The sequence below is a fragment of the Hyperolius riggenbachi genome, chromosome 9 (assembly GCF_040937935.1).
Source record: "Hyperolius riggenbachi isolate aHypRig1 chromosome 9, aHypRig1.pri, whole genome shotgun sequence".
Classification (NCBI taxonomy): domain Eukaryota; kingdom Metazoa; phylum Chordata; class Amphibia; order Anura; family Hyperoliidae; genus Hyperolius; species Hyperolius riggenbachi.
Genome location: NC_090654.1, coordinates 108094203 through 108109482, shown reverse-complemented (window position 1 = coordinate 108109482; position 15280 = coordinate 108094203). Strand labels below are relative to the sequence as shown.

Here is a 15280-nt window from a genome sequence, read left to right as displayed (position 1 = left end):
GGCTAACCTCACAAAGACATCAGGAGCGGGATGCTTCAACATGATGAAGTTAGTGTTTTATGTCACTGTGTCAAGCCCTGCGTGTGCTGAACACAGGATGCTGTGAAGATGTGTTTGCAAACCACCCGCCACCAGGGAATAGTCCTAATAATTAGGCAGGCAAAATCAGTATTACATTATAATTGCATTACTGATCATGTAGGAGTTTGTGAGTAATTATTAATAGATTTTTCTTTCAGGCCAGTTTTACACCAGAAAGGTGCGTTTGTGGTGCGTTGCACCGCCCCTGCTTTATGCCACCGCAATGACTAACATATGACCCTGCGGCAGAGCTCGCTGACAGGATCATATGCATAGCACCACCCCTTCTCCGGCACTCGACGCGTGACGCACTCCCTGTTGGTTGGACAGGAAGTACGTTACTGGGATTCCCTGGGTTTCCCCATTGTACTCCCATTGTTCTGAGCATGTGGACTGCTGCTAACATTTTTTAAATTCATGTGTCGCCCATTGACTATTACCTCTGCCGCCACTGCATCAGCGAAGAAGTTGTCTGGTAACGCACTGTTGCCTTTGCAGCGTCTCGGCGGCGATTTGGGAACTTCTGGCGCAACATGAAGCAGTAAGTGTGCTAGGTCCAGTTGCCTTGCATTGCTGTTGTGCTACCCTGTGGTAAAACAAGGTAACACCGTGCAGATTTCCAATGCAAATGTATCGATTTTAAAGAATCTTCATTTTTCATGAGTAATAAACATTTTCTAGGTGACTTTCTCCTTTGCAGCCATTTTAAAGTGTACCTGAGACCACATTAATTGCATGATTTATACTTCCCCAGCCCCTTCGTTCTCCCATTCTGAATTCTGTTAATTACCCAGTCACGTCCAGTCGTGCTCTTCTGTGCATAACTGCCCCCCCCCCCCCCCACACACACACACACACGCACGCACGTGCCTGGGTGGCTCTCGCACAGAACAGAGCGGCCTGGGAGGACAGCAATGGAGTCCGAAGGCAAATTGGGCTGGAGGAAGTCCTAAGTAAGTATACATTTTGCTTGCAATGTCGTCTCAGGTTGCCTTTAAATCTGCTAATGTTTCTGTGCTGAGCCAGTGTAGCTGGTTGGAAACATACAAATCATATTGCAATCACTTTTTTTTTTTCATTTTAGACAGCATAGAAGCCAATGTGGAAAGTGCTGATGTACATGTGCAGCAAGCGAACCAGCAACTAGCCAGAGCAGCAGAGTACCAGGTAACGAGCTGAAACCTGCATAGAATACATATGTGAATGAAACCTGCATATGCATATATGAATTCCGAATGAAACCCATTCGGAATTCATCCGGAGCTCATCCCTGTGGGTAGCTATCCTGTAGTGTGTGTTTTTAGTAAAGGTTGACTGTATCACAAGGCATTTTCATTATGCTCAATTTTTAAAAAAGGAAATTGGACATTTTGCTGCTAACAACTTCAATACATGTCTGCCTTTCAGTGCCTTAGTAAATCAGTCCCATTGTATTTTTGTAGCTTAAAGGACTTCAAAGGTGAATAAATTAATATAGCTTTACTTACTTGTGCGCGAGTGCAGAGTTCACCCACGTTACTAGGAGTGTATGCGCCTACGCAGTACACTCCCGATGGCGAATGCGCAAAAGACACCGGCCCGTCCGGTGTCAGCAGTCCTTCAGAGGCTGCCAGCGGGATACAGATGATTTCTAGGGGCTGAAAAAAAAACCCAGGTAAGTAAAGCTAAATTCATGTATTCACCTTGGAAGTCCTTTAAAGGGACACTTAAGTCAAACAAAAAAAATGAGTTTTACTCACCTGGGGCTTCCAATAGCCCGCTGCAGCTGTCCGATGCCCTCGCCGCCTCCCTCCGATCCTCCTGGCCCCGCCGGCAGCCACTTCCTGTTTCGGTGACAGGAGCTGACAGGCTGGGGACGCGAGTGATTCTTCGAGTTCCTGGCCACAATAGCGCCATCTATGCTGCTATAGCATATATCATATACCATATAGCAGCATAGAGGGTGCTAATGTGTCTGGGAAAGTGAAGAATCACTCGCGTCCGCAGCCTGTCAGCTCCTGTCGCCGAAACAGGAAGTGGCTGCTGGCGGGGCCAGGAGGATCGGAGGGAGACGGCGAGGGCACCGGACAGCTGCAAGGGGCTATTGGAAGCCATAGGTGAGTAAAACTCATTTTTTTTGTTTGACTTAAGTGTCCCTTTAAGTTAAAGAGTGTATACCTAAATATAAACTGATTTTGGGCCAAATATGACATTGAATATTAAATCTCAGTTCATATATGGGTAAACTCAAAATGTCCACAGTGGAGTGTCCTACCTCAGCCTCTTTGTTTCAACCACTTCGGGACCAGCACCCTCTGCCCCCTTAAGGACTAGAGGGTGCTGGTCCAGTAAACCGCCGCTTCCCGACGAATCGCTGCTAAAATCTGCGCTCCCGACGGTCACGCCGCTCTGTCCCCGCCGCAGGCTGCTCTCTCTGCCGTCTCTATGACGGCAGAGCGCTGTGCACCGCTTTCATTGGCTCCTGACCCTGTCACTCCATGTACGCCAATGGGAACGGCTTACATGAATGACAGGGCCAGGAGCCAATGAAAACGGCTCCTGCCCGGCTCACAGTGCTCTGCCGTCATAGGGACGGCAGGGCGAGCAAATTGCGGCGGAGATCGAGCAGCGACAATGGCGGGGACGGCCGTAGATTTATACTGCGGCGGTCCGCAGGTAGTTAATATGCAGAGTATACACAGAAAAGTGTTCAGGAGTGAGGTTGCTATAGCAATCTATCTTGCATTCCCTGTTACTGGGCTCCTTTCCTCAGCCGCTGACTTCTGTGTGTCTTCTATCTCTTCTGGGCACCGTCCTCAGTGTCTTTTGGGTCCATACTCTATAGCTGAAGCCCCCAGCTTCATTCTCATCCCGATGTACATTGGTGATAAGAAGCTTCATACTGACAATGAAGAAGAGGACCAGAGTGGAGGCTTCAGCTACAGCGTGGGGTCCCCGAAGATGCAGGAGGTGGTGGGTGCTGAAGAGAGGGGGACACTGAAGGCACAAGGGGACACATCAAGGGATGCAGGGGGTACAGGAGATGGAGATAGCACAGTGCTCAGACTTGAGAACAGATTCAGGTTTAAGTGAGTTTGAAGGCAAAAAAAAAAAAATCATACTTACCTAAGGAGAGGGAAGTTCCTCTCCTTGCCCCCTCGTTCCAGCAGTGGCTTCCCCAATAGCAGTCTATGACCCATCGGAGACTGCTCTCTTCCACTGCGGGATGCTGTAAAAGCTTTCAAAAGCCATATTGGTCCCAAAGACGGGCCGCACCGTACTGCACATGCGCGAGCACGCTCTCTCGCTCTCTCTGCTTCGAGAGCACTAGGGCTTCTGAAGCCTCCTGCAGGGGGGAATTTGAACGGGGGAGCCAGCGATGGAACAAGAGGACTGTGAGAGGAACAGGAAGTCTCTATAGGACCCTCTCCTTCCCTCTCCTTAGGTAAGCATCTATTTTTTTTTATTTGCCTTTAGACTCCATTTAAGAACAAGCCTACAGTCTACCTGTACTGATATTGGATCTCCAAGTATTGCTCACACCTGAGCTGAGTTCTTGGGTGTTCAGACACCTCATCCAATGTGGCTTCCATGTACTAAAAAATGAATTCAATGTGCATATATTTAGAAATTGATATAAGTACAACATGACTACTGTTAGTATACAGGTTCTTACATCACCTTTTCTTTGTTACAGCGCAAGTCAAGGAAGAAGATTTGCATCATTGTTCTTGTGCTCGTTATAGTTGGAGTAGTTATTGGACTGATTATCTGGGGAGCGACAAAAAAATAAGAGCCTACATTGGATATGCCTCTGTTTTCTAACTCTTCATACTCACAGGTTATGTAATAAAATGTTCTTACACTAAAATGAAGAAATTAAAACAAAAGCCAAATGGGCATGCACATGCAAACACATTTTTTCTTACTGATCGCACCTGTTTTTGTCTGCCAAGTTACATGTAATGCCTACACAATGCAATTTTCCGGCAGATTGATGGCCACATTGATTACTTCTGACAGGTCTGATCTGATTTCCGATCGTTCTTCTGATCAATTTTTTTTTTTAAATCGATCAGAAAAAAGATTGGAAATCAGATCGGACCGGTCGTAATAATCGATTCAACCGTCAGTGTGACGGAAAATTGCATGGTGTGTACTAGGCATAAGCCATGGAACCTAATACTCCATACAGCGTTCCTTTTATAGCACAATGGGGGACACATTTATTAAACACTGATGTGGTGTAAATCTTGTAAATAGCATCTACTCAGATCTGTTTCATTTATTACATTGCTGCTGTGAAAATGAAATCTTACACGTTATCGTTTCTTTTGGCATCAAGCCTGTTTTTATTGTACACCAATTGTTAGTCTCTATTTATACAGTGAGTCTATATTGTCTCCAACACGGTCACTCCCATGTCATAAAATACACATACCGTATCTTCATGCACCACCTGCCAGATTCTCCATAGCATTGTAGGCCTGTTCACATCAGACGTGCTGTGCTGTACTTGGGTCACATTGTACCATACAGCCAAACTGAGCAAACATACCCCATATGGTGCAGGCAACTTGTACATGTAATAAAATAAAGGTGAAATATTAAAGACACCATAATATATATAAGTTCAGGTTTAGCGTCACAAAATTTTCATTTATTGGAATAAAACTCGCCTATGCCCCTTTTCAATTCACTTTTCTCCTGAGATGTATCCCAGGAGATAATTTTTTTCCTTTTTTTTACTTTTTAAGTATATATTTTTGTATGTACTTTGCTTGGGTGAGGTAAGCACGATCTGCATAGCTGTCAAACTACAAAATGTACTACACTCCTTTCATGCCAGACGTGGTGCAAAAAAACCCCAAGCAGGACTATATTTCACATTGTAACGCCAGTGTTTTACACAGCATATATGTGCACAGCATATAGATGCTCATTTTGGTTTGTTTTTTCTCTTTGTTGTACATAAAATTTTATTTTCAGCCCCGACAATAGAGGAAGTTATAAAAAATAGATAAAACGTCCTATTAAGCCTATTTTGAATATTCTCTTGCTTAACCGCTTCCGGACCGGGCTAATTGAAATCTATGCTCTGTTTGGGACCTGTTGTCCCTGCCATCTGTGAGAACATTCAGGAGAAATGTTTACTGAATAGGGGCCCCAGTGTGTTAAATACATTCGCTGAAAAAGAAACAAATTCATACATGGATAATAGCTACTATATATCCTGGCAATTCACAACTCAGTCTTTGGATAGAATGCCAGCATAGGTAGAGGATATCGGAATTGATGAGGTTGCTTAGTATTGTTGGGGCTTTTAACTACAGAAAGAAGCAATAAGCAATCTGGCACTATTGGATATGTGAAGAGGCTTTTTACTGATTAATATATAATAAACCTTATGCTAGACTAAGAGCAACATAAAAGGAAAACCCACAACAATGGAAGGAAAAAAAGCTTTCTATGGCCTAGTTGTTTTAGAGTTAGTTTATTTAAAATTCTTGTTGAAGATTGTTGAATTTTACAAATACAGTATATATATGTATGATGGGAACCTAATATATAATCTAACGGAATATTCCACAAATATAAAGCCAGTTTGAATATTTATGAGAATTCAAATATCGACATGGAACAAGAAGCAGATTAGTCTTCAGGTGTACACGGGCTTTGCAGAGGTTTGCATTTAAAAAAAGGCTTAAAGTATACCTGAAATGAGTAAAAAAATATATATATATAAATAACTGGGTCTTCCTCCCGCCCCCTTCAGGCTGATCGCTCCCTCGTCGTCCTCCTTCGCAGCCTGGATCCCTTCCTCTTTTGCCGCCCTGTAATTTTGCAAGTCGGGGCAGTCCAACCATACGCGGTTCCTTGTCGCAGAGGTGCAGAACTCTCTCGGCAACAGGATGCACGATGCACCTTAACTTGCCGCGTTACCGAGCAGCCTAGCGGAGGATCCAGGTGGTGGAGTTGGACAGCAGGGGACTAATCAGCCTGAAGGGAGCTGGAGGAAGCCCCAGGTACGTATACAACTTTTTTTTTTTTAACTCAACTCAGGTTTACTTTAAGGTTCCCATTAATGGTACAATCCTGTGGCCAATCAATCGGAATTCAATTAGATCAATGAAATTGATCCGTTTTTCATATTGATCCCAAAAATCAAACTAGTGTGAATTTGGCCGTTAGTGGGCATGACAGATCAATTACCACATACATTATCGGTCACAGGATTGTACCGTTAATGGGCACCTTAAAAGTCAACTGAAGTAAGAGGGATATGAAGGCTGCCATATTTATTTCCTTTTAAGCAATACCAGTGGCCTGGCTATCTTACTTTCATCTGCCTCTAATACTTTCAGCCATAGACCCTGAACAAGCAAGCAGCAGATCAGCTGCTTCTGACATTATTGTCAGATCTGACAAGATTAGCTTAGCTGCATACCTGTTTATGGTGTTATTCAGACACTACTGCAGCCAATTAGATCAACAGGGCTGCCAGGCCAGAAAATAAATATGGAAGCCTCCATATTCGTATCACTTCAGTCATCCTTTAAAGCAGGGGTCCCCAACATTTTATCAGCCCGGGGACCGCTATCCGATCAGGACTTTTTTCTGGGGGTGTGCTTTTGCAGAGATGGGGGGGGGGTGGCCACGGTGGCGGGAGTAGGGGGGCAGCAAACCCACAGATTTTCCCAGTATAGGGAGTATAGTTACCCCAGTATAGCTAGTATAGTTGCCCCAGTATAGGTAGTATGGTTTCCCCAGTATAGCTAGTATATTTGCCCCAGAATAGGTAGGTAGCTAGTATAGTTGCCCCAGTATGGATAGTATAGTTAGCATAGGTGCCCCCAGTATAGCAAGTATAGTTGTCCCTGTATAGTTAGCATAGTTGCCCCCAGTATAGCTAGTATAGTTGTCCCTGTATAGTTACCATAGGTGCCTCCAGTATAGCTAGCATTGTTGCCCCTGTATAGTTAGCATGGTTGCCCCCAGTATAACTAGCATAGTTGCCCCTGTATAGTTAGCATAGTTGCCCCCAGTATAGCTAGTATAGTTGTCCCTGTATAGTTACCATAGGTGCCCCCAGTATAGCTAGCATTGTTGCCCCTGTATAGTTAGCATGGTTGCCCCCAGTATAGCTAGCATTGTTGCCCCTGTATAGTTAGCATAGTTGCCCCCAGTATAGCTAGTATAGTTTTCCCTGTATAGTTAGCATAGTTGCCCCCAGTATAGCTAGTATAGTTTTTCCCTGTATAGTTAGCATGGTTGCCCCCAGTATAGCTAGTATAGTTTTTCCCTGTATAGTTAGCATAGTTGCCCCCAGTATAGCAAGTATAGTTGCCCCTGTATAGTTAGCATGGTTGCCCCCAGTATAGCTAGTATAGTTTTTCCCTGTATAGTTAGCATAGTTGCCCCCAGTATAGCAAGTATAGTTGCCCCTGTATAGTTAGCATAGTTGCCCCCAGTATAGCTAGTATAGTTTTTCCCTGTATAGCAAGTATAGTTGCCCCTGTATAGTTAGCATGGTTGCCCCCAGTATAGCTAGTATAGTTTTTCCCTGTATAGTTAGCATAGTTGCCCCCAGTATAGCAAGTATAGTTGCCCCTGTATAGTTAGCATAGTTGCCCCCAGTATAGCAAGTATAGTTGCCCCTGTATAGTTAGCATAGTTGCCCCCAGTATAGCTAGTATAGTTGTCCCTGTATAGGTGCCCCCAGTATAGCTAGCATTGTGCCCCTGTATAGTTAGCATAGTTGCCTCCAGTATTATTTGTGTAGTACAGATAACAAATAAAATATTAGTAGGAACAAAAAAAGGTCTCATGTTGTTTTCCACTATAGGAAGAGTTAAAATACGAGTTGTTATCTATGCAAAAGAGCTTCTCTGAGCTATTGGACCAACTTGGTTGAGTTCAGACCTGTTTTCTAAATAGCTTAAATTGCCGATAAATAGCGAGCGATAATATTTTACTGCAGGAAAGTCATTAGCGCTGCTCTGTTTTACAGCTTAAAATACAGAGTGTGGTTTCTAAACTGAAAATATGACAGAATGATGCAGTGTTATAAATAAAGCTATAGAACTAAAATAAACATATGAGACTATTTTCTTTGCTACTAATGGTCCATGAAATATTTATACTACATGTACAATTCATTATCTCATAAGTTTAGTTTTGCTTCAGTGTCACTGTAAGCCTTTTTTTTTTTTTTTTTTTTATAAAGCAAACCCCTGCAAAGCCCATTGAATGAACCATGGAAATGTTTAAAGCTTACATGTGTGATATTGTCGTGGAATATTGTAAGGGGATTATGTTCAATATAAAGAGATGTTTGTAATGTTCAAATTTTTACTTAATAAAAGTGGAATTGGAAATGAAAGCCCTGCGGTTTCACATACTTTACACGAGGCAGCATACAGATAAATGTTGTGTGCTCATGTGTGTTGTTACTGTACCAAATAACTCATGACTTCATGATAATCTAAATAAAATCTATAGCTAGAATCATACCATGTCCTGAGAACGATCTATTAGTAATCCACAATTATAGCAAACACAACGTTCTTTACTAACTGGTCAACCTCTATCTAAAGGTAGCCATATATCTAGTGGTGATAGGACGATTGGACCAAGAGACACATTTCTCTCTGATCGAATCTGATTAGATAGAGATCTGTTGGATGCCCATACACCGCAGGCCGATTCCCGATCAATTGCAGCATGAAATCTCTTGGGAATCATCCACCATATCTGCTGTTTTGCGCTAACCCCCCCCCCCCCCCCCCCAGTATACAAATGTGCCATCCATGTGTGCAATTACACATTACCTGTCCTATGTTGCCCACTGCATGGTTCCTATCCATCTTCTGGTTCTTGCACTTGCGCATAACACACCACCGGCCTTTATAGCGTGCCACGTGTGAGGTCGCAAATGGAATAGGAAGAACCGGAAGACGGTTGGGTGACATAGGACAGGTAATGTATAAATGCACACACGGGGGGCATTCATTGGCCATCACCACCGCGCACCTGATCGACCACGCTGGCCGCACATCTTGCAGCATGTCTGATCCATTCATGTGACCAAATTCAGCCCGATATTGGGCGCATCGTCGATCAGGCACAGAGGCGGATCTAGAGGGGTGCACATGGGGCTCCTGCTATAGGCGCCCTTTGTCACTCACCTCCCAGGGGGGCGCATAAGTGGAGCACGTCAAACCCTCCCTTCCAGGTCCAAACACCTCCTGGCTCCTTTGCATGGTGTAGATTTAGCAGGCAGCGTAGGAGAGACATCAGTGCCGGGTCCCATTGAACTTCCTGCTACCTGTTTTTTGCCCGGCTACGTCGGCATACTCTTGGTGGCACAGATTTTCATCCAATTTCATAATTATTGAATTGGATGGTCGATTGGCCGCCAAGTTGAGATAAGTGTGGCCACCTTAAGTATGGTACCCAAATTAGTCAATGTTGCTATAGCTGAAAATTACATGTGTGGCCGTGCTCTCAAATAACCTGCTGCGGTCTAGACAATTACTGCACTGTCCAGCATATAGCTAACTCTAAAGGTCCGGGTTATGCAAGGAGAAAGGACTTTCTTTTTGAGGATGGTAAGGTGCATGTTTTGAACTGAGAAGAAAATCAGAAAGAGGCCATGGCCATCTGTGTCATACTGTGCCCATCCATTCCTAAACAGGGATGCAATTTGAATAATTTATAATGCTTGCGTAGATAGTCACTTTTCGCGTTCCGTCGTTTTCACTTGAGAAATGTTCACCTCCCATTCATTAGCCTATAGCCTATAACCTTTTCACTACTTATCACAATGAACTGATCTATATCTTGTTTTTTCCGTCACCAATTAGGCTTTCTTTGGGGGGTACATTTTGCTAAGATCCACTTTACTGTAAATACATTTTAACAGGAAGAATAAGAAAAAAACAGAAAAAATCATCATTTCTCAGTTTTCAGCCATTATAGTTTTAAAATAACACATGCCTCCATAATTAAAACTCACGTATTGCATTTGCCCATATGTCCCAGTAATAGGTGCATTTTTTCCGTTTTGCATCCATCACTATTTACAAGTTTAAAATAAAAAAAATATAGAAATATTTCATCTTTACATTGATATTTAAAAAGTTTAGACCCTTAGGTAAATATTTACATGTTTTTTTATTGTAATGGTTTTTTTTTTATATTAAACATTTTATTTGGGTAGTTTGGGGAGGGTGGGAGGTAAACAATAGGTTTATAATGTAAATGTGTGTTGATTTTCATTTTTTTTTACTTTTAGTTGTAGTATTTTTGGCCACAAGATGGCGGCCATGAGTTTATTTACATGACGTCACTCTAAGCGTAATACACGCTTAGAGCGACGCATGGGGGAGGTCACTGATTGCCTGGCTAACGAACCGCGGGCCGGGAGCGCGCGGTAGCGAGCATGGTTCCTGGACGTAGTTTCTACATCCAGGAACCAAAATAGTTTAACTTTAGAATTCTGGAGTTATTTTAAGGATTGAAGAGTTAACTTAAATACAGAAGAGAAGAACTTTAGGTTTGCCTGAGGTAAAATGTTTCCTGAATACTACATGCCTTATCACCATGGTGATAACTCTAGAAATGTTATTAAAGACAGGAGATAAGCATAGTGAATTGAGGCCATTGTCAATATGGGAAATGTCCTCACAGACATCAAAGCAAGCATTCAGAGCAGGGTGTACAAACAAGACAGAGCTCCGCATAAGAATTGTAACGATCGGTGTAACACAGAGAGGATCTGATTACCGGTGATCTGCAGTATCACCGAGAATACAGATATACACCCGATTATTGACGATCTGCAGTATCACCGATTATCAGATATATCTCTAACCTCTGGACACCTGAGTAGTATGAGTGTTTGGTGCAACAGTAATACTTTGAGGAGAGCACCCGTATAGAAGGTGCTAGGCAGTACGAGATACTGCTTAGAGAGCTGGTTCCTTCCAATAGTCTGATGCTCCCCAAGGGGCGGAGCCAGGCTGAGAGTGGGAAGGACCAGAGAGTGAGTGACACCAAAGGTGAAGTGTCACTGACAGGTCTGTGAACTATCTTCCAGCAGGGAAGATAGTTCTCGAGGTCGGGCAAGCCAGGTCGACAACACACAGACAGATAAGGTACATAGACAGGAGACTGATTCGGTAGTCCTAAAATGAGCAGGGTTTGGCAACAGAGTATCAGATACAGCGAAGTACCAAATCAGTAAACAGAAGAGTGGTCAGGAAAGCAGAAGGTCATAACAAATAATCGACAATGCCTAGACTTGGGTGTGAGCTCCTAGATCATCAACACCCCGGAACTGGTCTAGAATATAACACAGATGTTAACAGGATTCCTAGACTAAGGTGTGAGCTCCTTGGTCATCAACACCTTGGAAACTGGTCTAACAAATAACTTAGATAGTAACACAGTTAATAACAGGATTCCTAGACTAAGGTGTGAGCTCCTTGGTCATCAACACCTTGGAAACTGGTCTAGCAAATAACACAGATACTGACAAAAGGTCTGAGTGCTACCACGTAGTGATCGCAACGGCAGACAACCAGCAAATGCCCAGCCACCAGTATATATAGTTCAGCGCTCTCCTGCGCCTCCCCCAAGTGCTGGACCAATGGCAACCGTGATCCCCCACTGACTGACATAAAGCTCTTCCTCCCAGCGCGCGCGCGTCCACCTAAACCTATGTGGACTACAGCTCCCAGCCATACCAGAACTTTGTTGTGAAATGCCCGCTGCGCTGCACGCGGAATCCGCCGCCATGCCACCAGCGCATGCGGCGGTTCCTCCGCGTTCAGGCAGACACAAAGACGAAAGAGCAGCTGCATCAGCTGCCGCGCTGGACGCGGAACCCGCCGCCCTGCTAGAGGTGAATGCGGCAGTACTTCCGCGTTTTCTCACAAGAATGCTAGAAGTGTGGGGTGAGCATCAAAAGAAGTGATGCTACCCATAGCCCTAGAGGTCTGACTGAGAGACCCTGTGGTAGGTGTGTACAAATATTCAATATAGATTGGCTAATGAGTTTGTATTTTACTACTTGTGGTATAAGGGTCAACAGATATTCTGAACAGATTGTTTAGGTAAGCGCTCATACTACATTGAGGTGGTAAAATAGGCCATTAGATTTTTGGATGTGTGCACACATGCTTAAGATTGTACACCGGCTATTAAGAAACTGTTAAGAAACCTTGGAAATGTCAGTATAACAACATTGGAGTAAGTCAATATAAACCCGATTTCTTTATTTTATTATTCAAAGAGGAACTATCAAAGAAACTGTCCTTCTGTAAACCCCACATACCTATAGAGCTTTTAGCTAGCAATAATAGAAAGCGTTTCAGAAGTATCTGATCACAGCCTGCGTGAAAAAAATGCTTTGTTCATCAGGTTTTGTAACAAAGTCCGCATCAGGAAGGCAGGGCTATACCATGTAGATAGGTTCCACTTCTCTGTCACTGATCACAGAAGAATGATTTACTGTTTGTTGCTGCACTGCCCACACACACACACACACTGCTTTTTCACAGATCATATGAGCACAGGTGAGAGATTTTTTTTAGCTACAGAGAAAGGATCTGAAGAGAAGTACCTGTACTTGCATTCTCTCCCCGCCATTCAGAATGAGCTCTACCTGGCTGCAATCTCTGTTTACTTCTTCACTTCTATCATTCTCAAGACATTTACTCACAGGATTACAGCCAGTGAGGATTGTTTCTGAATCCTGGAAGTGCTGGATACAATCCTCCATAGAAATGCCCACAGTGAAAACTGTTTTCTGGATGATTTAATGCTGAGGTATTTTTACCATCCCATGTGGGCTTCGAACAAGCAGGCCACAGCAGGGCATAAGAAGGACCACAACAAACATTTAAGCTTGATATAATGTGTTTGACTGTGCATCTGCCGTCTCTGTATCATCTCTAAAAGAAATGTATGTTGTATAATTTGATGTTATAGTCACTTGCAATTTTCCTGCAATCTCAGAATAAACAGGCAGCGACAGGGTAAAAGAGTGACTGCCTCTAACAAAGCTTGATATGGTGTTGCAATGACGCATTCACAACAGTATGGAATGGCTGAGTTCTAAAGAAAAAAAACTGTTCTCTGTAAATATCGTTTTTTAAACATAAAAAATGAAAAGATGAAAACGCCTTTGTATTGCTATTTTCTAGTAACTACGGGAAATATACAGTATGTGGCATTTAGAATTTTAGTTAACTTTGATAGTTGTCCTTTCACAGGTATTTCAGTCGTGTGTAAAATGAGACGTCAACCAGACCACAGTGCAGGAATTTATTTTAGTTGCCTTTTCAAATTTAAAACAATGGCAGATATTATTGTTTGTGTTTATTTTACTAGCCTACATGATTTGCACTACAGGAAATGTTACCATTATCATCTTAGTGAAAACTGAACCCTTGCTTCAAACTCCGATGTATTTTTTCATCAGCACATTTGCTGTTCTTGAAATCCTGTTTGTGACTGTCACAGCACCTAATCTTTTACATAATTTAATTTCAGAAAATAAGAAGATATCTGTACTGGGATGTTTCACACAACTGTTTGTTTTCAATGGTTCAGGGATGACAGAATGCTATTTATTATTGGTTATGACCTTTGATAGGCATTTGGCTATTAGCAAACCTTTGCACTATTCAGCAATTATGAGGAAGGAGCTGTGTACAGTGCTAGCTGTGGCTCCGTGGATTGGTGGGTTTGCACTTTCTTCAATGACAACTGGTTATACGGCTCAGATGAAGTTCTGTGGTCCGAATCAGATCAACCATTTCTTCTGCGACTTGGCTCCGCTTCAGAACTTGGCTTGTTCTGATCCTTTCATGAGCAAATTAGCCACAATACTAGCAACTACACTTTCTGGAATTTTCCCAGTTTTTATTATCATAACGTTCTATATTCACATTTTGGTCATCATCTCAAAAGTTAAAGGTGCGGATAGCAAGCAAAAAGCCTTTTCCACCTGTTCTTCTCATCTTATAGTGTCTAGTCTGTTCTATGGTGCAGCTCTTATTGTGTACATGAGACCCTCTGGTGGCCAGAATGATACATTTCTTGCTCTTATATACACCATTCTCATTCCACTCTTAAATCCTTTTGTATATACACTGAGGAATCAAGACGTACATTCAGCAATAAAAAAATCAACAATATGGAAGGAACTTAAAAACTATAAATCATAAAAGTGAACCTGAAGCAACATGTTACATGGGGGTATATTCACTAAACCTTATTAACCTAACTCACATATTATATTATTTAACTTTATTTATAAAGTGCTAATATATTATGCAGTGCTGTACAAAAGATAAGGGAGGCATTATAACAATTAACAAGCTGACACATCATTGCACTCTAGCGGTCCTGGAGGTGTGGTTAGCTTACAGGGACAACTGTGAGGATCAGCGTGGCTGCCTGCGCAGGCAGGCAGCCTTTTGACCACTGTTCAGGTCTGCATTCTGCAGGTCTCTGGAAGAGAGACCTTTTGTCAGTTGTGCAGCTTGCTGCTGAGGAATTTGCATATGTTTGTCATGCAGATTGCCTAGCCACATCCCTTGTGGGCTTGCTCTATAAAGAGCTATGTTTCCCACAGTAAGTTGCTGGTCATAAGAGTTAGTCCTGTGGAACACTCGCCTGGAGTGTGTCAGCCTTGCTCTTTGTTTGAAGATTAGCCTAGAGTAATTCCTGGGACTGCACTAGGCAGGTTTCCCTAGTGCAGTTAGGATTGCTTATCTGTTTTGTTTGTCTGTTGCGATTGTCCTGTCCCAGCGGTGGTCGACAGGAAATCGTTCTGTGTGTCTGGGTGCTAACCGGAAACAGCGGTTGTTACTGGTAGCCCCTTCTGATCTGTTTCCCTGGATCGCACCAGCCTCTTGCACTTGTGCTGTGGATCCTTCTGTTCTGCTACTCTGTACTTGGAACGCACTAGCATCTTGCGCTAGCGCTGTGGATCCTTCTGTTTTGTCTGCCTGGATCGCACTCGCCTTGCGCTAGTGCTGTGGATCCTATCTCTCGTTTATTCCTGCTTTCGTGTATCTGTCTTGTCTGCTACGAACGCTTGCTGGAGGCTCGGTGAGGTAACCGTTAAGCAAGCGCTCGCGTCCTATGTTTCATGTTTGTCTGTCCGTGGTTAGTTAGGCGTGCTTGTCTCTGTTGTGCTTAACAC

General features: G+C 43.1%; 2 protein-coding genes across 2 annotated transcripts in view; both read left to right on the top strand.

The window, feature by feature from the left end:
* The window catches only part of STX7 (syntaxin 7), a 45811-nt gene extending 39105 nt beyond the window's left edge, over positions 1-6706 (top strand). The window contains exons 9-10 of the mRNA XM_068253285.1: positions 1166-1248; positions 3758-6706. Coding sequence (XP_068109386.1) covers positions 1166-1248; positions 3758-3853 — 179 coding nt within the window. The 3' untranslated portion in view covers positions 3854-6706. The remainder of the gene's footprint in view (positions 1-1165; positions 1249-3757) is intronic.
* Positions 6707-11059: 4353 nt separating this feature from the next.
* On the top strand, positions 11060-14297 carry LOC137533544 (olfactory receptor 10A7-like). The gene is made up of 2 exons (XM_068254915.1): positions 11060-11107; positions 13431-14297. The coding sequence occupies exons 1-2, from the start codon at positions 11060-11062 to the stop codon at positions 14295-14297; spliced, it is 915 nt and encodes a 304-aa protein (XP_068111016.1).
* The last annotated feature ends 983 nt before the right edge of the window (positions 14298-15280 follow it).